General features: G+C 38.1%; 1 protein-coding gene across 5 annotated transcripts in view; it reads left to right on the top strand.

Moving 5' to 3' along the window:
* The window catches only part of AFF4 (AF4/FMR2 family member 4), a 93,616-nt gene extending 68,214 nt beyond the window's left edge, over positions 1 to 25,402 (top strand). For 4 of the 5 annotated variants that reach the window (XM_029215906.1, XM_029215908.1, XM_029215904.1 and 1 more), the window contains 8 exons: positions 3,396 to 3,490; positions 4,103 to 4,166; positions 4,280 to 4,416; positions 5,816 to 5,887; positions 14,011 to 14,104; positions 14,977 to 15,020; positions 16,250 to 16,470; positions 19,185 to 25,402. In XM_029215906.1, coding sequence (XP_029071739.1) covers positions 3,396 to 3,490; positions 4,103 to 4,166; positions 4,280 to 4,416; positions 5,816 to 5,887; positions 14,011 to 14,104; positions 14,977 to 15,020; positions 16,250 to 16,470; positions 19,185 to 19,312 — 855 coding nt within the window. In that variant the 3' untranslated portion in view covers positions 19,313 to 25,402. The remainder of the gene's footprint in view (positions 1 to 3,395; positions 3,491 to 4,102; positions 4,167 to 4,279; positions 4,417 to 5,815; positions 5,888 to 14,010; positions 14,105 to 14,976; positions 15,021 to 16,249; positions 16,471 to 19,184) is intronic. The other variant, XM_029215905.1, reaches the window with a different exon arrangement.
* The last annotated feature ends 41 nt before the right edge of the window (positions 25,403 to 25,443 follow it).

Here is a 25,443-nt window from a genome sequence, read left to right as displayed (position 1 = left end):
TAATGTTTGTGGGTATGTAATTAGATCAAAGAAGCTTTTTCAAGGCTATACTTTAGGCTCTCACCCTGAATTTCTTTACCAGGTTATTTGTATTGCTTTCTAAAGTGTTCTGATCAGGAGCAAACTACCTGACAAAATTAAGAAAATACCTAGATTTTTAAGTATATAATTTACTGAATTATTTGTGACTTAAACAAACAGAGACTTAAGAGTTGAAAAAAATTGACTGTTAAAGGCAGTTAGTTGTGCTTATTAAATGTGGTAATTAAATCTTTCAAATTTTGAGGTAATTTAAATGGTGAACATCTCAATTGAGATATACAGAAGATGTTTTCTCCTGCTGGACCCCCTTCCGTAGTAGTTTAGAGAGTTAGTCCTAGTGCCCTCGAGGAACCTGTCCTCTTGGCCTCTTTCACTGTCCCAGTTCTCTGTCTACCTCCTGACTGGCTCTTTCTCCATTTCCCATCCTGGAACTGTAGGATTTCAGGCCTGTGTGCTTCTTTCTTTAAATCTCTTCTCCCTCTCTCTGTCTCTGTCTCTCTCTGTCTCTGTCTCTCTCTCTCTCTGTCTCTCTGTCTCTCGCTTTAAATGCACTCATTAAGTGAGCTCACCTGCTCATTTGCCTTCTGTTAGCTCATAGGTAACACTCTCTGTGTCTCTTCCTTATTGGTTTGTCAGGTTCTTGAAAGCAGGGATTTGTATCTCACTTGTTTTGTGTTTTATCCAGTGTTTAACTTACTGGATAATGAGGAAACATTTGGATCAAATGTAGTTATTTGGCTCTTTGTTGTTATCAACAAAATATAAAATGTATTGGCCCTGACCCCTTTGATTTCAAGATCTTATGGCACTTAACAGTTGTTAAAATTGTTAATGTTAGTCTTGGCAGTTTCCAGTTTAGGCAATTATATATGGGTTTATTAAAGAAAATTCTATAATTAACTTAGAAAATATGCTCTTTCTCATATCAACTAAAGAAAAATTAGATAACGTGAAAAACCAAAATTACATATAATTTTTATTTTGTTTTTCTAGATATTTGCTGGTATCAAATTTTTGAAATATGCTGGCATAAATTTTGTTCATTATAGTCTCTTATGTTTTTAATATCTATAATATTGCTACTTATGATCCTCTTTTTTTTTTTTTTTTTGCGGTACGCGGGCCTCTCACTGTTGTGGCCTCTCTCATTGCGGAGCACAGGCTCCGGACGCGCAGGCTGAGCGGCCATGGCTCACGGGCCCAGCCGCTCCGCGGCATGTGGGATCTTCCCGGACCGGGGCACGAACCCATGTCCCCTGCATCGGCAGGCAGATTCTCAACCACTGCGCCACCAGGGAAGCCCATGATTCTCTTTTATTTTTAGTATTAGTTTTCTGTGCCATCTTTCTCTTTTCCTTGATCAGTCTCATCAGAGGCTTATCACTTTTACTTGTCTTTTCAAAAAACAACCTTTCTTTGTCTTTATTCTCTGTAGTTTATTTTTGTTTTCTGTTTCATTAACTTACATGCTTTATAATTTCCTTTTAATTTCTTTTTGTTTTGCTGCTCTGTTTATTAACTTTTAAAGATGGATACCTAGCTCAAGTTTTTTAAAATTAATTTTCAGTCCTTTTTCTCTAATATTGTAATATAAGCAGTTAGACTATGTATTTCCCTCTAAATACTGCTTTAGCTTAATCTTCAAGATTTGGTATATAATATTTTTATAATTCAGTTTAAAATGTTTTTTAATTTCCTTTCTGATTTCATCTTTGATCCAAGACTTATTTAAACGTGTGTTACTCACTTTCCAAACATAGAGATTTTTCTAGTTGTCTTTTGGTTAGTACTTCTACCTTAGTTGCAATGGGGCTGGAAAGTGATCTGCGTGTAGCAGTCTTTCGATATTTGTTAAGAGTTGCTTTATAAAAGAGCATAGTATACGGTAGATTTTTGTAATGTTCTATATTTGTTTGAAAAGACTGTGTCTTCCACATGAATTGGGGACAGGGAGCTATATAATTCAATTAGATTAATCATGTTTTCACACCTATATGCTGACTGATATTTTGTCAGTTTGTCCTATTGTTCACTGAGAGAAGTTCTTCTAGATTTTTCTTAATTGAGATATAGTTGATATATAACATTATATTAGTTTCAGGTGTACAACATAATGATTACATATATGTATATATTGCAAAACAATCACTGCAGTAAGTCTAGTTAGCATCTCTTACCACACATAGTAATTTCTTTTTTTATTTTCAGAAACTTCAGTTTTCCATCAATAAACTTAAACTTAGGCATTTGTAGATCTGTTTATAAAACACAGAGGGAAAGCTGTCCAAGTAATGTTAGATTGCAACAGTATTTAGGAAGCAATTTCATAAACATGCAGACTGCGTAAAGAGCTTAGCATTTTCTCAAATCTCAGGCTTTTATTTTCATTCTTGAAGGAAACTGTAATGGGTGGAACTGAAGGACTCTTTTACAAGAAAAGAAAAAAAAATGGTTACATGGTTTTTTAAAAATAAATTTTAAGCAGAAGTAATAAAATATATATTATTGTATCATAGGGTTGGATGGGGAAGCAGTTGGGAGGACAGGGTCATAGCCATTGCATAGAGGTCTGTGTTGATAGGAGACAGGATGGACATGTTGATAGGAGGCAGAATAAAATTTAAGAAAGTGTCCAGGCTCCTTTTTTGGCTGCGGTGGGTCTTTGTTGCAGCACTCGGGGTCAGTAGTTGTGGTATGTGGGATCTTAGTTCCCTGACCAGGGATCAAACCCGGGTCCCCTGCATTGGGAGCTTGAAGTCTTAGCCACTGGACCCAGGGGAGTCCCTGTCCAGGCTTTTGAAATCTGACAGATCTGGACTTAAAGCCCTGTTTCCAGGAATACTGCTTAAAGCTGTTTGAACTTGGACAAGTTACTCAGTCTCCTTGAGACTACTTTTTATTCTATCCTAATAGCAGTACATATTTCATAGGGTTGTTGAAGGATTAATGATTGTGCTAAGTACTTGGTTAACTGAGTGCCTAGTAAGTAGGAGGCACATAGTAGATGTTAGATATTATTGTTGTTTTCATCGACCAGTTATTACCAGTAAATTTTGTCTTAAGTAGTACTGCTATATTGATAATAGGTTTGTGTCTTCCTTATGTTTTTACAAGTGCCAGGGTCAGTGCCTGGCACATAGTAGACCCCTGATATTATAAAGAATATTTTTGGTTATATAAAATGGGTTTATTCCATAAAAAGGACATTTACATTCTGAAATTTTAATATTTTATAACAAGGAAATTAATTACCAAAGGCAATGGAATTTTGTTTGCTTTTTAACCACTGGCTCAAATACTTTTAATTTTAATCTCACAATTTTCAACATAGTTATATATATTTTTTTGGTCAGGAAAAGGCTCCAAATAGCTCTTCTAACTGTCCTCCATCTACACCAACTCCTGATGCTTCTAAGCCTCGGAGAACGAAGCTTGCCTTTGATGACAGGTGAGATAAATATGATTTTTTATGCATTCAAGAAATCATTCCAGTCAGCATATAAAAACTCATTTTAATTTCTGTCAGTGACCAGAAGAATTGATTGAGTTGTGATCAAAGAATATTCAGATTTTAATTTGAAAGGCACCTACTAGTCCAAGTATTGCTCCTTTACCTTATTAACTCCATGATTCTCATGGGGAATGTGAATAATGTACCTTCCAGTAGAATCTTACTGCTGCTGACTTTACTGTTTAAAATAAGGGCTTTCTTAAATAAGTAAGAGCAATGTTGCTTTTTTTCCCTCCATTTTGATAAAAGGTTATGTTTCCTACCCACATTTTGTTTACTCTCAATCTTTCAAACAACTTGGGTAAGTTAGCAGTTAATACTAGGGAGTTTGATTTCTGTTTTCCTAGTAGAAAATTTGCCAAGTTGGCCAAAATGATTTATGCTCTTAACCCAATTTAAACATTCATCAGAAAAAACTGAATTGAATGTTTAGTAATAGTTCATTTTCTTTACTTGAGGACATGAAAACTGAGGAATATTAGAGACTAAAGTGAACTAGTATCATGAATATATTTACCATTTTACTTATAATAAAAATTTACATTGCAGAAATTATTCAGCAGACCATTATTTACAAGAAGCAAAAAAGCTAAAACACAATGCAGATGCATTGGTATGTAAATATTCTCCTCACATTTATATATTTAATCAAATTAACTTAAATCTTCATTTGTTCTCATAGTACATCAGTGCGGCTCTCATTTACCTTTATTCTCCTTTCTTCAGTCTGATAGGTTTGAGAAAGCTGTATACTATCTTGATGCTGTGGTATCTTTCATTGAATGTGGGAATGCATTAGAGAAAAATGCTCAGGAATCCAAATCCCCATTCCTTATGTATTCAGAGACAGTGGAGCTCATCAAGTAAGTGGGAAGACTTGCCACATCACTGGCAATAACATTTCTCTGGTCCTAGGAAAAGACTAATATAGTTATATACAGTAAAGCTAAAGAGAATCCTTAGTCCTTTATTGTCCTTGGATAAGGAGAACTAGACCCTTCAGTGCAGCAGTCTCCAACCTTTTTGGCACCAAGGACTGGTTTCGTGGAAGACAATTTTTCCATGGACTGGGGGTGGGAGATGGTTTTGGGATGATTCAAGCGCATTACATTATAGTGCACTTTATTTCTATTATTATTACATTGTAATATATAATGAAATAATTATGGAACTCATCATAATGCAGAATCAGTGGGAGCCCTGAGCTTGTTTTCCTGCAACTAGATGGTCCCATCTGGGGGTGATGGGAGACAGTCACACCCAAAGTGTGTTGCTTATGTCCCGTCTACTCTGTAAGATGCAGCTTAATTGTCACTTGCCACTCACTGATAGGGTTTTATTTTTTTATTTTTATTTTTTAAATGATTTATCTATTTATTTATTTTTGGCTGATTGGGTCTTCGTTGCTGCACGTGGGCTTTCTCTAGTTGTGGTGAGCGGGGGCTACTCTTATTTATTTATTTATTTATTTATGGCTGTGTTGGGTCTTCATTTCTGTGCGAGAGCTTTCTCTAGTTGTGGCAAGTGGGGGCCACTCTTCGTTGCAGTGCGCGGGCCTCTCACTATCGCGGCCTCTCTTGTTGCGGAGCACAGGCTCCAGACGCGCAGGCTCAGTAATTGTGGCTCACGGGCCTAGTTGCTCCGCGGCACGTGGGATCTTCCCAGACCAGGGCTCGAACCCGTGTCCCCTGCATTGACAAGCAGATTCTCAACCAGTGCGCCACCAGGGAAGCCCTACTGATAGGGTTTTGATATGAGTCTGCAAACAATTGATTTATTATGGTCTCGGTGCAGTCAAACCTCTCTGCTAATGATAATCTGTATTTGCAGCCACTCCCCAGAGCCAGCATCACCGCCTCAGCTCCACCTCAGATCATCAGGCATTAGATTCTCATAAGGAGCACACAGCCTAGATCCCGCACATGCATAGTTCACAGTAGGATTCATGCTCCTATGAGACTCTAATGCCGCTGCTGATCTGACAGGAGATGGAGCTCAGGCGGTAATGTGAATTATGGGGAGCAGCTGTAAATACAGATGAAACTTCGCTTGCTCGCCCACTGCTCACCTCCTGCTGTGCTGCCCAGTTCCTAACAGGCCACAGATCAGTACCGGTCCATGGCCCAGGGGTTGGGGACCTCTGCTTTAGTGGGTATTTTTGCCTTTATTTAGGTTTGATTCTAATGTTTAGAGGACTAAGGAGGTCATAAGACAGATGAAGTATTTTATTTTGTGTCATTTGTTTCTTATATTATCTCACAGATACACCATGAAGCTAAAGAATTACTTGGCACCAGATGCTACAGCTGCAGATAAAAGACTCACAGTACTTTGGTAAGTATTATGTGTTTTAGCCTCTGCTAGATGACAAAGCAGTTTCATAATGAATTTGCTATGTTCGTCTGAAAGTTATCCTTGAATCTTCCTTCCATAACTCAGTCATAAATCCGTTCTTTATGGGTAAAGTAGAAAATAACTCAGAATTCCTTCAGAAATACTTTAGTTGCTGTGAGTCTCTAATCCATTGCCCTCTTGGCAAAAGCCTTGGTAGAGGGGGACTGATATTAGAACTTTCTGTTGTCTTAAGTGGTCACTTTTTCAGACTCTGGGGGTTTTTTTGTTTTTTATATTTAACTATAGTTTATTTTTATTACTCTCAGACTTCTGTTGTGTATTGAAGTAAAGGTGGACACCATAAAAAATCCAGGCTTTTTTTCTTTTGGTAGCCTCTCTCTCCATTTACATATACATATGCCTTACCTTAGGGAGCAAACATCTAGCTTGCTCAGGATAAAGAATATGGTTTGTTTGCTTGTTCCCAGAGGGATAGTTTATTTGTTGTGGGTATATACTTTACCCGGCACATGTTTAACAACTGGGAGTGCAGCCTTGGGAAAAACTGTCATGGTCCTATTTGTCATGGAGTCTAGTGTCTAGTGTGAAAAAACAGAAATTAATCAAATAACCACACAAGTATATGAATTAAGTACTTTGAAGCAAAAGTTTATGTAACTATAACGGTAAAATGTAGGGATACTTAATCCTTAGGTAGAGGAAACATGTACACAGCTGGATAGTGGAAAGAAACTGGAAACTTTCTGTCAAGGAACTAAAAGACAGGGAGAAGTGAAAGTAACTGGAGAGGTAGGCAGTGATGATCATGCAGGGCCTTTGTAAGCCGTGTTGGGTTTATATATGTTACATCAGAATTGTAATATTCAGAGCCAGGAGTCAAGATGGCGGCATGGGAAGACGCGGAGTTAGCGTCTCCCCACAACTAGGGCGCCTGCCGGATGCTGGCGGGAGACCTTGACGCCCAAGGAGACGGGAGGAACCCCCAAGCGACCGGGTAGGACGTGGGGGGACTGAGGGGAGAGGAGAAGTGGAGGCGGGACAGGACCACGCCACTGAGGGGTGGCTGGGATGGGGGAGGGGTTCCCACACCTGGAAGGACCCTTGGGGGCTCGGATCAGTGGGGAGTGCGCCTAGTGTTTCCCCTGCCCAGTTGGCCCGGAAAGCCTGCCCAGCTCTCAGGCCAGATCCTATGCCCTCAGAGGCCCGCTGCAGGCTGTGTTGGTCCTGGGGGCATAGGAGGGAGGGTGGGGAAGAACAGGAGAGGCAGGTGGGGGGACCCTCCAGGACCAGAGGAGCAGGAGAGATGCAGAGGGCTTTGCCCTGCCCACTCAGCCTAGGAAGCCTGCTGGGCTCCCAGGCTGGGTCCCCAACCCTCCACAGCCCCCTCCCAGGCCCTGTGGGTCCTGGGAGCATAGGAGGGAGGCGGGGGAGAACAGGAGAGGCAAGTGGGAGGGACCCTCCAGGACCTGAGGAGCAGGAGAGGTGAGGATGGCATTTGCCCTGCCCGCTCAGGGCAAACCAGGGGCACGCCTGGACCCCTTCTGTTTTGTTGAGCCTAGGCCCAACCCCGCCCCCCTCCAGGGCCTTTTCCAGCCCTGTGGGTCCTAAACATAGGCCCTGCCCACAGCCTAAAAACCCCACCCCTGCCTAAGCCCCACCCACACAGCCAAGGCCTTTTCTCCTTTTTTTTTCCCCCATTTTTACTATTGGGGTTCTGTTTTACCTTCCGATTGTTGTTTCATCTGTATTTTTATTTTTATATTCTTTCTAACATATCTGTTAGTTTCCTGGTCTCATTTTATTTTTCACTCTTTGTTATTGCTCTGCTCTTTTTTTCTTTTTCTTTTTCTTTTTTTGCCACCCTGCATGGCTTGCGGGATCTTGGTTCACGAGCTGGGGATTGGGCCAAAGCTCCTACTGTGGGAGCTCCGAGTCCAAACCGCTGGACTAACAGAGAACCTGAGACCCCAGGGAATATTCATCAGAGTGAGGTCTCCCAAAGGTCCTCATCTCGGCACCAAGACCCAGCTCTACCCAACAGCCTACAAACTCCAGTGCTGGAAGCCTCAGGCCAAACAACCAGTAGACAGGAAAACAATCCCAACCATCAAAAGAAAAAAGAGAGAGACAGCAAAAAAATATGTCACAGATGAAGGAGCAAGGTAAAAACTTACAAGACCAAATAAATGAAGAGGAAATAGGCAATCTACCTGAAAAAGAATTCAGAGTAATGATAGTAAAGATGACCCAGAATCTCGGAAATAGAATGGAGGCACGGATTGAGAAAATACAAGAAATGTTTAACAAAGATCTAGAAGACCTAAAGAACAAACAAACAGAGATGAACAACACAATAACTGAAATGAAAAATACTGATTCAGTAACAGAATAATTGAGGCAGAAGAACAAATAAGTGAGCTGGAAGACAGAATGGTGAAAGTAACTGCCAAGGAGCAGAATAAAGAAAAAAGAATGAAAAGAATTGAAGACAATCTCAGAGACCTCTGGGACAACACTAAACGCACCAACATTTGAATTATAGGGATCCCAGAAGCAGAAGAGAAAAAGAAAGGATCTGAGAAAATATTTGAAGAGATTATAGTGGAAAACTTCCCTAACATGGGAAAGGAAATGGTCACCCAAGTCCAGGGAGCGCAGAGAGTCCCATACAGGATAAACCCTAGGAGAAACACACCAAGACACATATTAATCAAAAAATTAAATTCAAAGAAAAAATATTAAAAGCAGCAAGGGAAAAGCAAAAAATAACATACAAAGGAACCCCCATAAGGTTATCAGCTGATCTTTCAGCAGAAACTCTGCAGGGGAGAAGGGAGTGGCAGGATATACTTAAGTGATGAAAGAGAATAACTTACAACCAGGATTACTCTGCGCACCAAGGGTCTCATTCAGATTCAACAGAGAAATCAAAAGATTTTCAGACAAGCAAAAGCTAAGAGAATTCAGCACCACCAAACCAGCTTTACAACAAATGCTAAAGGAACTTCTCTAAGTGGAAAACACAGAGAAGAAAAAGACCCACAAAAACAAACCCAAAACAATTAAAAAAATGGTCATAGGAACATACATATCAATAATAACCTTGAATGTAAATAGATTAAATGCCCCAACCAAAAGACACAGACTGGCTGAATGGATACAAAAACAAGACCCATGTGTACGCTGTCTACAAGAGACCAGTTCAGACCTAGGGACACATACAGGGAAAGTGAAGGGATGGAAAAATATATTCCATATTTCCATGCAAATGGAAATCAAAAGAAAGCTGGAGTAGCAATACTCATATCAGATAAAATAGACTTTAAAATAAAGATTGTTATAAGAGATACGGAAGGACACTACATGATGATCAAGGGATCAATCCAAGAAGAAGATATAACAATTATAAATGTTTATGTACCCAACATAGGAGCACCTCAATACATAAGGTAAATGCTAACAACCATGAAAGGGGAAATCAACAGGAACACAATAATTGTAGGGGACTTTAACACCTCACTTACACCAATGGACCTCTCATCCAAACAGAAAATAAATAAGGAAACACAAGCTTTAAATGACACAATAGACCAGATAGGTTTAGTTGATATTTATAGAACATTCCACCCTAAAGTGGCAGAATACACTTTCTTCTCAAGTGGATATGGTACATTCTTCAGGATAGATCACATCCTGGGTCACAAATCAAGCCTTGGAAAATTTAAGAAAATTGAAATTATATCAAGCATTTTTCTGACCACAAACGCTATGAGATTGGAAATCAGTTACAGGAAAAAAACTGTAAAAAACACTAATAGCTGGAGGGTAAACAGTGTGCTACTCAGTAACCAAGAGATCGCTGGAGAAATCAAATAAGAAATAAAACAATACATGGGAACAAATAACAATGAAAACGTGACAACCCAAAACCTATGGGACGCTGCAAAAGCAGTTCTAAGAGGGAAGTTTATAGCAATTCAATCTCACCTCAAGTAACAAGAAGAATGTCAAATAAACAATCTAACTCTATACCTAAAGCAACTGGAGAAAGAAGAACAAAGAAAACCCCAAGTCAGTAGAAGGAAAGAAATTATAAAGATCAGAGCAGAAATAAATGAAATAGAAACAAAGAAAACAGTAGCAAAGATCAATAAAACTAGAAGTTGGGGACTTCCCTGATGGCGCAGTGGTTAAGAATCCACCTGCCAATGCAGGAGACATGGGTTCAATCCCTGGTCCAGGAAGATCCCACGTGCCGCGGAGCAACTAAGCCCTGTGAGCCACAACCACTGAGCCTATGCTCTAGAGCCTGCGAGCTACAACTACAGAGCCCGCGCACCTAGAGCCTGTGCTCCGCAACAGGAGAAGCCACCACGGTGAGAAGCCCTCACACCACAACGAAGAGTAGCCCCCGCTCGCCACAACTAAAGAAAGCCTGCACACAGCAACAAAGACCCAATGCAGCCCATAAATAAATAAATAAACAAACAAATAAAAACTAAAAGTTGGTTCTTTGAGAAGATAAACAAAATTGATACACCCTTAGCCAGATTCATCAAGAAAAAAAGGGAGAGGATGCACGTCAATAAAATTAGAAATGAGAAAGAAGTCACAACTGACACTGCAGAAATACAAAGGATTATAAGAGACTACTAAAAACAACTATATGCCAATAAAATGGACAACCACGAAGAAATGGACAAATTCTTGGAAAGGTACAATTTTCCAAGACTGAACTAGGAAGAATTAGAAAATATAAACAGACCTATCACAAGTAATGAAATTGAAACTATAATTAAAAATCTTCCAACAAACAAAAGTTCAGGACCAGATGGCTTCACAGGTGAATTCTATCAAACATTTAGAGAAGAGCTAACATCGATCCTTCTCAAACTCTTCCAAAAAATTGCAGAGGGAGAAACACTCCCAAATTCATTCTATGAAGCCACCATCACCCTGATACCAAAACCAGAAAAAGATATCACAAGAAAAGAAAATTATAGACCAATATCACTGATGAACATAGATACAAAAACCCTGAACAAAATACTAGCAAACAGAATTCAACAACATATTAAAAGGATTATACACCATGATCAAGTGGGATGTATCCCAGGAATGCAGGGATTCTTCAGTATACGCAAATCAATCAATGTGATACACCATATTAACAAACTGAATAAAAACCATATGATCATCTCAATAGATGCAGAAAAAGCTTTTGACAAAATTCAACATCAATTTATGATAAAAACTCTCCTGAAAGTGGGCATAGAGGGAACCTACCTCAACATAATAAAGGCCATATATGACAAACCCACAGCCAACATCATACTCAATGGTGAAAAACTGAAAGCATTTCCTCAAAGATCAGGAAGAAGACAAGGATGTCCACTCTCACCACTCTTATTCAACATAGTTTTGGAAGTCCTAGCCACGGCAATCAGAGAAGAAAAAGAAATAAAAGGAATACAAATTGGAAAAGAAGTAGAACTGTCTCTGTTTGCAGGTACTATACATGATACTATACATAGAAAATCCTAAAGATGCCACCAGAAAACTACTAGAACTAATCAATGAATTTGGTAAGGTTGCAGGATACAAAATTAATGCACAGAAATCTCTGGCATTACTATACACCAACAACGAAAAATCAGAAAGAGAAATTAAGGAAATACTCCCATTTACCATTGCAACAAAAAGAATAAAATACCTAGGAATAAACCTGCCTAAGGAGGCAAAAGACTTGTACTCAGAAAACTTTAAACACTGATGTAAGAAATCAAAGATGACATAAACAGATGCAGGAATATACCATGTTCTTGGATTGGAAGAATCAATATTGTGAAAATGATTAGACTACCCAAAGCAATCTACAGATTCAGTGCAATCCCTATCAAACTACCAATGGCATTCTTCACAGAATTAGAACAAAAAGTCTTACAATTCGTATGGAAACACAAAAGACCCTGAATTGCCAAAGCAGTCTTGGTAAAGAAAAACAGAGTTGGAGGAATCAGGCTCCCTGACTTCAGACTATACCATAAAGCTACAGTAATCAAGACAGTATGATATTGGCACAAAAACAGAAGTATAGATCTATGGTACAGGATAGAAAGCCCAGAGATAAACCCACGCGCATATGGTCACCTAATTTACGACAAAGGAGGCAAGAACATATAATGGAGAAAAGACAGCCTCTTCAATAAGTGGTGCTGGGAAAACTGGACAGCTACATGTAAAAGGATGAAACTAGAACACTCCCTAACACCACACACAAAAATAAACTCAAAATGGATTAAAGACCTAAATGTAAGACTGGACACTATAAAACTCTTATAGGAAAAACACTCTTTGACATAAACCACAGCAAGATCTTTTTTGACCCACCTCCTATAGTAATGAAAATAAAAACAAAAATAAACAAATGGGACCTAATTAAACTTAAAAGCTTTTGCACAGCAAAGGAAACAGTAAACAAGACGAAAAGACAGCCCTCAGAATGGGAGAAAATATTTGCAAATGAAACAATGGACAAAGGATTAATCTCCAAAATGTATAAACAGCTCATGTAGTCCAATATCAAAAGAACAAACAACCCAATTAACAAATGGGAGGAAGACCTAAACAGACATTTTACCAAAGAAGATGGATGGCCAAGAGGCACATAAGAAGATGCTCAACATCACTAATTATTAGAGAAATGCAAATCAAAACTACAATGATGTATCGCCTCTCACCGGTCAGAATGGCCATTGTCAAAAAATCTAGAAGCAGTAAATGCTGGAGAGGGTGTGGTGAAGAGGGAACCCTCCTGCACTGGTGGTGGGAATGTAAATTGATACAGCCACTATGGAGAACAGTATGGAGGTTCCTTTAAAAACTAAAAATAGTACTACCATATGACCCAGCAATCTGGCCACTAGGCATGTACCCTGAGGAAAGCATAATTCAAAAAGAGACATGTATCCCAATGTTCATTGCAGCACTATTTACAATAGCCAGGACATGGAAGGAACCTAAATGTCCATCAACAGTGAATGGATAAAAAAAGATGTGGCACATATATACAATGGAATATTACTCCGCCATAAAAAGAAATGAAATTGAGTTATTTGTAGTGAGGTGGATGGACCTAGAGTCTGTCATACAGAGTGAAGTAAGTCAGAAAGAGAAAAACAAATACTGTATGCTAATGCATATATATGGAATCTAAAAACTATGGTACTGATGAGCCTAGTGGCAGGGCAGGAATAAAGAGGCAGACATAGAGAATGGACTTGAGGACATGGGGCCGGGGAGAGGGGAAGCTGAGGCGAAGTGAGAGTAGCATTGGCATATATACACTACCGAATAAAATATTTAGCTATTGGGAAGTAGCAGCATAGCACAGGGAGATCAGCTCGATGCTTTGCGATGACCTAGAGGGGTGGGATAGGGAGGGTAGGAGGGAGGCTCAAGAGGGAGGGGATATGGGGAATATATGTATGCATATGGCTGATTCATTTTGTTGTACACCAGAAGCTAACACAGCATTATGAAGTAATTATACTCCAATAAAGATGTATAAAAAGGAAAGAATTGTGATATTCATAGTTGAGTTCCTAGTTTTACTATTTTACATTATTTATATTGTAATTTGATGTAGAGATTCTGCCCCAAAGTGATTTTTTTTTTTTTTTTTTTGCCATGCCACGTGGCCTGCGTGATCTTAGTTTCCTGACCAGGGATTGAACCCAGACCGTGGCCATGAAAGCACTGAGTCCTAACCACTGGGCTGCCAGGGAATTTCCCCGCAGGGATTTTTTTAGTCCATATGTTATAATAACATGTTGGTGTCCTGTGGGTGAGGTTTTGATTTTTGAATGTCAACAAATAGGAGGCTAGTCCTAGGTCTCTTCCCCTTCCTTCCTCTCCCTAGGGTATGTACCATAAGAAGATCACATCTTTTGGTTTTGCCTAAGAGTTAGTGTTGTTGTCCTTATGCCATGGTCTGCTCACATGAGCCAGTCATGTAGTCTGGCACGACGCAAAGGTTGTCTATACAGATGTGGCCAGAGTCTGTTGTCCTGGTAAATAAGCTGCCCTTTTCCATTGGCTAGCCTGCGATGCCAGTCTTTGCTGTACCTGAGGCTATTCAAACTGAAGAAAGAAACTGCTCTGAAGTATTCAAAGACACTAACAGAGCACCTGAAGGTAAGTGTGCAAAAGAGGAGTATCTGTTTCCCAGGGCAAAAAATTTATAAAGTCTCCTATCTCCACCCCAGAAGTGCCCTCATGTTTTCCCTACCAGAACAGGGGAGAGGCTACTATTTGGGAACTTTCAAATAATTTGATGTTTAAACTGCACACGTATCTGAATTGTAGAACCTATGTAGCCATATTCAGTAGCTCTTAATAATATTTCAGTAGATGTAGCCTATTTTTATCACAAAACCTAATTTATACTTTTTAAATGGTCTTTTGTTTTCACTACCATCCTTCCTTAACTTATTCTCTTAGTTTCCTAAAATATCTTCATATGTTTTTTCATGATAGCACTACATAAGTCTTCCTAAAATTCTGCCCTGATTATGACTTGGAACCCTTTCATAGCTTATCATTCCCTGCAGAGTCAAGTCAAGTCAAAGATTCTTACCCTGACCTGCAAGGCCCTCAAGATTTCTCTCTCTCTCTCTCTCTCTCTGTCGTTCTCTCGTTCCTTTTCTAAATCTTTGCTGTAGATAAACTATATGGGTCATATACATTCTCTTTTCTGCAGCCTTTGTACATAGTATGACTTACCTCTCTTTGCCTTCTCTCCTGTTCTTTATCCATCTGAATGTTACTCATTCTTTGTCTCTCCCTTTCAGTTGTCCACAACACCCCAGCTCCCATCTAAATAACTTCCTTCTGTTGCACATTTACACACACACACACACACACACACATTTTGGTTTCTTAAGTTTGTAAACTTTCTTAAGATCAGTCTGGCCCAATGCTTTTGAATATATTTAGTACTTCATAAGTAGTGTTTTTTGTTGTTGTTGTTTTTGTTTTTTATTAAGTACATTCTCTTTTCTCTACAGAATTCTTATAATAATTCTCAAGCACCATCACCAGGCTTGGGAAGGTGGGTAAATTTTATTCTATAAAATATTATATGACAAGTTTATTTATTTTTATGTAAAAGTGGAATGGGTTTGGCCACTTTCCAAAAATGGAAAGATGACAACTTTAAAAAAAAATTAAGGCCATGTCTAATAATGTATTTTTTAAAGTATTTTTTTCTGTTTTTTTTTTTTAAGTTGAAAATATCATGAACATGATCTTAGAAAGATTAAAGAGGGGACGTTTCACCTGCAGAAGTCTTAAGTTTTTTACAGCACCTCAACCCTTTTCACAGTTTGATTTCTGTGGCTAGCCTAGTTTTTATCACCTTGAGCTTATCTTTACTCATGTTTTGACACGAATTTAATAACAGTGGCATGATTACAGTTTCTCCTCCATTCCCACATCACTCCCAGCCCACCCACCCACAAAAAGGAGGAAAAACACCATGAAATCTTTTTTTCCTAAGTTTATTTGTTCAATTATTTTGTTTATGCTAATCGACAGTCTGTCTTTTGCCTTTATGTATTTTCTTAACCACATTTAAAGTGCGAAATGTGCAGATAAAAATATTCTTAACAAATAGCTTTTCTCCCCTCAACTACTGTTTGACTTTCCTTTTTTTATGGTCTTGGGCCTTTTCAGAAATTTTAGTACTGCTGAAATGAACCTGCCAGATTTCAACATGTGTTTTCTAGGAAATGCTTAATTGACAGGAAGCTTGAGATGATTGCAGTTGATTGAGAAAGCTGTTCTTCTTTGTCAGCTCTGAATAAGTTGGTTAAACTAGGAAAGTACCAGAAATTATGGAGTTCAAAATAAGATGTTTCCATCTACTACCACATTTTTTTGTGTGTTAGTTGTTAATCCACCCAGCTTTCTATGAAACAGTTGGAAAGTACCCAATTATTTGCCCAAATAGGTGGAAAGTGTGTTGAGCTGGGAGTGAGATGATGTAGCTTCTAGGTCTTGGAACCGCTACTACTAAGGTGTATGACTTCCTCACTTCTTTCCCATCTTTTGTTCTGTTGCCGTTGGTTAAAGGAAAGAGTCTAGATAAAATGATAATTTGCAGTGGTCTTCAGTGAGCTAAGTATTTATTTAAAAGAAATTGTACTTCTCTCGAAACTCTTCTAGTTTAAAAGAATCTTTAAATTTTAAAGGTCTTCATGTAGGAAGAGCCAGTAGTACATTGATTTCATCACATTCACCATATTCATATGAATAAACTTCCTATTTCTCTGTGTGTAGCAAAGCTGCTGGGATGCCTTCCCCTGTTTCTCCAAAGCTGTCACCAGGCAATTCGGGAAATTATTCTTCTGGGGCCAGTAGTGCTTCAGCAAGTGGTTCTTCAGTGACCATTCCACAGAGGATCCACCACATGGCAGCCAGCTATGTTCAGGTTACATCCAACTTCCTCTATGCCACCGAAATTTGGGACCAAGCTGAACAGCTTTCCAAAGAGCAGAAAGGTAGGGAGGTCTCTGGAGAGAATCTGAATGATGGAATTGTTAAAAAGAGCTTTTGTGATATAATTAAGTAAGTCTCTGGTATGCATTTAGTTTATTATCTAGTCTAGAGTTAATGACAATCAGTTTGCTGATTGCCATTGCTTATCAATCGTGAATATACTGAATTCAGTCAAAAAATACCTTGTACTATAGTGGTGACACAAACTAAACAAAAAATAGTTTTTGGTCTAAGACAGATATGCCTTTATTCAGGCAAATTTAATTACAGCTTATACTGTAAAAGTAATAAAATGTATATTCTACTCTGGGATAGTTAACAGTAAATTTGGCTATGGGCATAGGATTACATCCAGACATCTTGTACATATGAGATATTTAATATGTAAGAAAGCATGTTCATATTGAATTTTTAGGTATATTGGAAGAAACTTATATGATAAAAGAGACTGCAAAATGAATGGACATATAACATTCTTTAATATTAGGTCGTTTGAGGCCTTGCACCCTGTTTGTTATCTCCAAAACTAAGAACACTGAGAATTAGAAAGTATTAAGGATCTTTGGAAAAGAACAAGATAAACACCATCTTATTTTAGTAGATGTTTTTAGTAAATATGTGTGTGTAGCATCTATTCAGGCAGTTCCTTTGTAGAGAAACACTTGAAGTAGCAAATCAATCAAGTGTCCTTTTGTCACAGAGTATATTTAAATACTTAGAGCATGAACAGGTAATCAGATGAAAATGAAAAATTCCTATCCCTAAAGAGGGATCATAGTGGGAGAAAGGTAGAAGGGGAACCCCAACATGCAGTAAAAAGTTGTGTTTTTGAAAACCTAATTTGTTTCTAAAATTTTAAATATTGTCAGTGCTACTCAGGAAAGGTTACAAAGCTGAAATTCTTAAGTCATCCCTACTTTACATTCTTCTCCCTGATGCCAGTTTTCTGGCATCATTCTTACTTTCCTTTCCCTCCCTCCCTCCATCCCTTCCCCCCTCACTTTCTTTCTTCTCTCCCGGACTTCTTGCTTACACACTTACTTGCCTGCCTGCCTGTCTGCCTACCTACCTATTGTGTGGCAGTTTGCAAACATTGACTAAAGGAAAGAGAATGGTATAATGAACCCCATGTACCTTTTACTCAAGTTCAGCTTCAACAACATATTTTGCTAATCTTGTTTTATCTCCCACCCTTGACTGCTCCCCACCGCCCCCCGTCCTACTTTTCTTTACCCTGTGTATTTTAAAGCACGTATCAGATAAAACATTTCACCTGAACATACTTTGGTACGCATCCTTAGGTGATAAGGAGTTTTCAAAAACATGACCGCCATGCCTTTATCACAGCCACCAAAATTAACAATAACTCCTTTATGTCATCTAAGACATAGTCTCCCATCAGATTTCCCTATTTTCTCAAATATGCCTTTTTTTTTTTTTTTAAACAGTTGGGTTTGTTTCAAACAGGATCCAAACATTCATTAATCAGTCCTTAAGTATCTCCCTCTCCTCCACTTTTTTTTGGGGGGGTGGGGGGCAGGCATGCCATTGATGTCAAGGAGAAACTGCAGCATAGCATGTGTCATAGTCTTAGATTTGGCTGGTTACTTCTTCGTGGTACATTTAGCTTGCTCTTCTGTCCACCTCATTTCGTTCATGCTGATAGTTATATCTTGAGACTTGATTAGATTCAAGTTCATTATTTTAGATAAGAACTTTTCATAGGTGTTACTCCATATTTCCTATTACATCATATTACGAGGCATGTAATGATTATCCCTTTTTTAGTGTCAGTAAGATTTGACCATTGATTCATTCAGATGGTGTCGGCCTGACTCAGTTTGATGTTAAGATTCCCTATTAAACTTTAACTTAGGCTTTTAGCATCCATTGATGGTCATCACCTACATGTGCTATTCCATTAGGAAACAGAAAATTCATCAGGAATTTATTAGCTGGAATTCTATAAAGAAGATTCTTTTCTCCTCAACTGTTTGATTACTTCTTATCTTGTTTAAGTATACCGAGGTCTTTGTCATCACTGCACATGTAAAAACTCTCCTTACTGAGTCCTACATCCGTCTTCTTCCAAAATTGCATTGGGATCAAATGTCAGGATGTTATCATTCCTTCCTCCTCTCTGCACCCTGCCTTACATGCACATCAGTCTGTATTTGTTCGCATAGGAAGAATCCTTTCATTTCTGTCTCTTACATTTTTAAACTACTGTCTAAAACATGAGATTTAATGTATCGAAGTTGTATGACATATGATTATAGCAGAAAGGTTGTCTAACCTCACAGTGGCTCTTATCGGGAAAAATGCAGATAACATCCTCCTTTTTTGTACCACTTGCTTCTTATACAAAAACAGTACACAGAGAATGTTTTGAGTCATAGTACATTGTAGAATTAGGTCTCCATTTTAATAATGTTTGCTGCATACTAGCAATTTCCATCAGTGACATTTTGTTTATATGTATAACTCTTAATTCCTGACCGTATAGTCTTTTAAAAATGTTTCGTGACTTAGGGAAAAAATATAACTTTTGACAGACTATGGGATGATTTGTTTTAAAACACGAAGAGTTATTTTAGTGCAGGAGGGAGTGCTTTTTACTTTATATGAATAGCATTTTACAGTCTAGACTAAAAACTTTATAAAGCACTTATTCAAAAGAGTGTGCATCATTTAATAAGTGTTTTTGGTTTTCTAGAATTCTTTGCTGAACTGGATAAAGTAATGGGTCCTCTCATCTTTAACGCAAGCATCATGACAGACCTAGTTCGTTATACCCGGCAGGGACTGCACTGGCTTCGCCAGGATGCCAAGTTGATATCCTGAACTGAACACATTCTTGTTGCCTCTGATTTTCTCCACAACACTGTGTCACATCACGAAGGAAAACTGCCATAACATACCACCTAGTCGACACTAAGAATGAGGAATGGTTTTCTCCTCCCTGGTTCATGTGTTGTTTTTTATAACCCAAAGCCATCATGTAGTTTGACCCCTTCAATATTCCCAATATGAAAAATTATTTAAATGCTTTTAAATCTGCAGCACGTTGATAAGCTGGTTTCAATGATCTGTAATAAGATTGAAATTTCAGTTGCAATTCATAACTAATCAGTTGAAATTCTATTTATTTTAATTTTTTAAGTGCCCAGATTGGGGCTAGTTTAAAACTTAGTTATTTCTGCCTATGAATTTACTCTGTTGAATATTTTGTGTAAATTTAATGTAGGCATTTTTATTTATATACTTTGGGAGCTTTGTTACCTAAAAATAATGTCTTTTTGTGGTAACTCTTCTAAGAGTAAGAGTTGGTTCATCTAGAATGTGGACATGTTCTTTCTACACCTACTACCTGATATTACTTCAGATCTTAAGTACAATTTTATTATTGCAGAATTTATACTTAATATTAAGGATATTCTTCTACACATGAAAAATCACTTAAATATGAGAAGATGGCGTTCTACGTGGATGTAAAAGGAAATGTGTCTGATTTGGTATGCATTATTTCAAGAACTGTGAACATGTGTTAATAACACTATAGCAATCACAAGGTGACTATAACTTGCATTTAATGCATTACAAAAGAGGGCAGGCAAACTTTCTAGGAGAAGCATATCATGTGAAGGGTTTCATAAAAGGACAATCTTGAACCTTATGGATTTTATTAAAACCATGTTTTCTGTTTTTTGGGGTTTTTTGTTACTAATAATTTGACACTGAAACAGAATAAGTTACTGTTGAACAAAGGATGATCTAACTCCTGAGCGTTGCTGCCTATATCTCTTGCATTGATGATGTTTGTAGGGTAAAATCTCTCTTCAGAATTCTAATTTAAAATTTTTTTCCCACACTAGATTGTGATGCTCTGATAGGAGCATTCAGTGACTGGTGTAGGAATGGGCTGGAGCTTTGGTGTGTGTGCTTTTGCTATACAACTTAGAGCTCTAATGCCTGATGTAGAGATGATCAGTTTCTCCTTTTAAACCTGTCTTGTGTTTACTACCTTTGTACTATGAAGGCCCTCATCAATGATGTATGTTTCTGATGGGATCAGAAAATTCACACTAGAAAAGTACCTAACTTGGTTCAGTATGAATTCTCTTGGGAAGGGGAGGGAAGCAGGGGTAGAGCTTGAGAAGCCAGCTCTGTAAGAGTTGTATATCAAAGTACCTTTCCCTATAAGGTGCATATAGGAGTCAAAAGTGAGAAATATACCTTCTATCTTTTGTTTTTAGTGCCCCTATCATGTCTGGTGTGCCTTAAATCTTACCTTTAAATGAAGGGTCTATGGATTGTTTACAGATGAAGTTTTACACTAGTTGCAGATCACCCATATGGTTGGTATTCTGTAGTAATAATGTTAAATTCTCTTTCCTTTTCAATCGTCCTTTAGGGTCACATAAAGATTAATTATTTCAGAAAAGCTAATGCTTTGGTACATGACTTAGTCTAACCTGTTGGGTAATGCTGCTTCAAAAAATAGTTTGTCCTTCTCCCAATTTCAAAAATGAATCCATCCAATCAGAAAAAAGGATTGCCCTGCTATTTATAGATGATTGCTAAGGCTTGAAATGGGAAAGAAGGGATAGAAAATCTCCAAGCCCAGTGGTATAATGACTCCTCTGCATCTGAGTCTACACTTACTTATGAGGCTAGTGAACTTTCATTGTCCTGTGGCCTCTATAGAGCTTCTTAATGGTTTTGTACCTCAAGTTGTTTTTGCATATCACTGAAGATTCAGATCTCCAAATTATGCTGAATTTAACAATTTTCCCTTGGAGAAATTGCCTCTGATACCTTGCTAACTTAATCTTAGTGTGTTTTAGGAACAGTTTTCCTTAAGAGGACAGCTTCTCAGTGATCGTTATTCAGTAAGAAACTTGCCACAGTTAATCAAGTAGATGTTTGTCCTGTTCTCTGATTTCTCTGACTCTGATTCCTTAATTTTCCATGATATCTTAGAAATGGAAAAAGTATCCTCTGAGCTTTTAGACTTCCAGCAACAGCAGCCAGTGGGGCACTTCTGAGTTCCAGTGTGTTCTAGTCTCTTGTGGGTCTTGAGAGGTAGCAGGAGCATTTCCCAGATCACAGTGATAATTTGTTAAAGCAGAATTTCCTGCATGTTTTTTGGTGCTGTGGTAAAGTACTCTCTCTCTAAAACTGTGTTAATTCTTGGAAAATGAATTTTTACAAGCTTTTCATTGTTGAGGGTTTTTCCCACCAGGTGGTAATGGGCAATGGATCAAAATCCTTTTCTAAATAATTGAATTTTCAGTGTAATAGTCTCTGGAAACACCACTCCCTCTCCTCTGTGTCCATCTCCTCAGAAGTTCTGTCTGTCTTCATCTGTTCCAGCACATACTTTGCACTCCTTCACAGGCGACCATTCCTTCTTCCTCAGTAGGTGTCTTCAGTGTTCTCTAACTATTTACAACTGATTTTGACAAATAGCTAAAAACTTACTTAGTCTGAGACTTGTATTTAATATAGTTAATTATAAAAATAGCAGCTATTTAAAAAATTACTCTGTTGACTGCTCGAAGACCACACTTGTATGCCAGGAGGCAGTAGCCTATCCCACTGGACTCTTTACAGGCAACCAACGAACATATTATGGTGGATGAAGTTGTCACATGGTATAGTCTTGCCCGGCCTAGGCTGGCCTGTGGGGAGCACTCCCCTCCAGGTGATTCAGGCTTCCTCAGTCCAGCCCAGGTCCAGTCTGGCTGGGGAGCATTCAGCCCATTTCTTGCCTCACTGCCACCTTTTTCTGGGCAAGTAGTTAAGAACTGACTTTATAAGCAATGAGTACTTCAGATAAATTTACAGCTGTAGTTGCTGAAGAGTAGAGAAGGTTGAGCATCACTAGTTTAACTCTCCAATGTAAAAGCTGTCTAGAGAAATGTGTGCACATGCCCACACATGCCTGTGCTCTGTGGGGCTCTCATGCTGGTGGATCCACAGGCATCTGGGTTGCACTTTGAGCGACACACTTACGGCTTTATTAGGTTCGCTGCTGTTGTTGTTTTTTAATTGTTGTTTGTTTCTTTTCATTAAAGAAAGGTTTAATCAGCTAGATCAGACAGCATCATTTTTATATTTAATGACAGTAACTTCGAGAAATTACCTTATTGAATAAGCTTGCATTGTGAAGCAAGAGCCTACAAAACACACCTGTTCTAAGTGAAATCTCTGGCTCTGGAGGCCAGCAGCACTCTGCGGAGTTTCAGCACAGCCCGTGATCGCTCCAGTCAGTGATGCCTAGTTGTGTAGGAGAGAGGTACGCTGTGCACTCTTATAAGTGTGAGGGTATGCGACTTTGGATTTTAAAATTATGTACACATACACACTTTATATATATGTATGTATGTATGTATGAAAACATGAAGTTAGTTTGTCAAAAATGTGTGTGTTTAGTATTTTAACTTAGTGCAACTATTTCCACATTATTTATTAAATTGATCTAAGACACTTTCTTGTTGACACCTTGAATATTAATGTTCAAGGGTGCAATGTATATTCCTTTTAGATTGTTAAAGCTTAATTACTATGATTTGTAGTAAATTAACTTTTAAAATATATTTGAGCCCTTCCGTAGTATAATAGGGCTCTTACAGGGTGGGAAGGATTTTAATTTTCCAGTTGCTAATTGAACAAAAGGGCCTCATAATGTATTTTGAATTATAGAAGTTTGCCTCTGGGTCCCATGAACATCTACTGGGAATGATGCTTTAGGCAGATTGTGATGATTTTTTAGTTTTCCTAAATAAATTGGGAAGCAAAACATATCAAGTCCATATGGATTCCTATAACTCATATTCCCTAATTATGTGGAACACAGATTTCATTTCAATTTCATGTTATCTATCTATGTGTTGGAGAGGCAAACTTTTTCCCAATAATAAATAATATTGCACATCTAAGGTTGCTATTCAGTAAAATAAATAGAAGAGATAAGTATTGAATGACTTAGAATATGTAGTGACAAGAGGCCAAATTGTTCATGTTTGTGAGCATATCTTTCACATATTCACTAATAGAGAAATTCATTTTAGACCCCTAGACCCTGTAACTAAGCTGGCAAGTGATAGGAAGTAAGTTATTAACAGTTGGTAAAGCAGATACAGATTCTATTTACTCAAACCGTATGGTTAATTAAAAAGAACTTACAGTCTCCAGAAAAGCGAATGGAAAGAATATCTCAGTCTCTTCTGTTTGATAGAATTTGATCACAGAATAAGGCATTAGAGTTAAGTCTAAACCAAGTCTTATAATCTTTAAGCAACCTAAAATAGCAACCTAAGTAATCGTCATGTAACGAAGTTGACTTTCAGGAATGTCAGCTTGGACCTCTCCTTGCCACCATTGCTTGGCTAAGCATAAATTCCCATTTTTAAAAAGAAACAGCTAAAAAGCTCTCTAAATGAGCATGGGGAAAAATGCTCTCACCCAGAAATTCTAGTAATATTCAGTTTTGACCTCTTACTGCTTCCACATAGGGTTTCTTTTCAGGTTTTATCCATTGGAATTTTCTACCTGCTGTGTTCCTCTCTGGAAAATATCTATTTGGAAATGCTGCCTTTCAAATCAATGCCATGATTATCCATACTGTTGAGTTTGTTGTTGCTGTTCAAGAAGTGTCCCCATTTTACAACTTTATGCACACACCTGGCAAATCATTGACATGAGCATTCAGCAGTACTGGGGTCGGGGCGGGGCGGGACGGGACGGGACGGGGCTCACCAACAGAGCTGGCCCAGGTGGTAGTGCCTGAAAAGGCATCATCCTTGAGGACCAGATGTAGGGTTGGTAAGCACAGTTATGAAAATTTCTATCTAGCCTCCGTTTTGAATGGTTTTAAGAAATTTTGTATATGGAGGATGGAAATACTTATATATTTATTGAAAATCCTTTTATTTGAAATTAAAATTATTTGGTGAATAATGGTTTGATATTTGGGGAGGGTTTTGGAGGGGAGGTAATGCCGCTGATAAAAGCCTTGTTGATTCTGCAGAAAGGTACTGTTAGTGTCTGATAGAATGCCTTTGTTTTGTACATGATCCAAATCTTTGTTTTACATTTCTTTTATCCAGAATATTTAGGCATCTGACATTTTCAACCAAAATTTCAATTATATACTGTGATTTTTATTTGTTGTAATACATTAAAATTTCAGAGGTACTTTGGGGCTCAAAAGCTAGGATTTCTAAGTCAGTATGTGCATTTCACATAACAAAGCTGTTAATGGTGAGCAAAGTATTATATACTAACTAGATTTTTCCACATCTGTATAGTATATTATATGTATTTTGTGGTATTGAGATTATAGAAAGTTTAGAGTGTCAAACATGCGTTTAATGTGTATTTTTAAACAAATTTATGGCAATTAAAATATTTGGAGACAAGGGTATCACATTTCAATTTGTAAAGATCTTTTTAACTCTACTGTGTCATTAAGATGCTTTGTATAATGCCAAACCATAGCTGGAGAAACGAAGTTTAATAAATATCAAATAGATTTTCTGTATTAAAGTTTATAAACACTGCTCTCTACACTTCTTCAACTCCTACTTTGCCCTTTTCGTGTAATTTCTGTTTTGTATTTTAGGGTCCAGTGCTACTCTTCTTTAAAAGTCTGGTCCCATCAGTCCAGGTCTTAATTTCTGATTATAGAAATTCTGAACTGGCTGGCCATGGGTCCTTCTGCATAGATCAGAATTCACCCTGCTCCAACAGAAATCTCATACACATCCTTTTTGTTATTCTTCATGGCTTGGGCTTTTATTGTTTCATTTTCTTCCAGTTCTCTGTTCATAGACAAACTAGGGCACATCGTCAGGTACTGAGTGCCAATATCGCCTGTCTTTTGACACCTCACTGAAATGTTCTTTACATGGAGTGAAGGGTTAGGATCCAGGGCCATAGTTTATGAACTTGCCGAGGTTAATCACTAG

Source organism: Monodon monoceros, unplaced genomic scaffold (genome assembly GCF_005190385.1).
Source record: "Monodon monoceros isolate NGI ecotype Baffin Bay Population unplaced genomic scaffold, NGI_Narwhal_1 Super_Scaffold_12, whole genome shotgun sequence".
Lineage (NCBI taxonomy): Eukaryota > Metazoa > Chordata > Mammalia > Artiodactyla > Monodontidae > Monodon > Monodon monoceros.
This window is presented reverse-complemented; position numbering and strand designations above follow the sequence as displayed.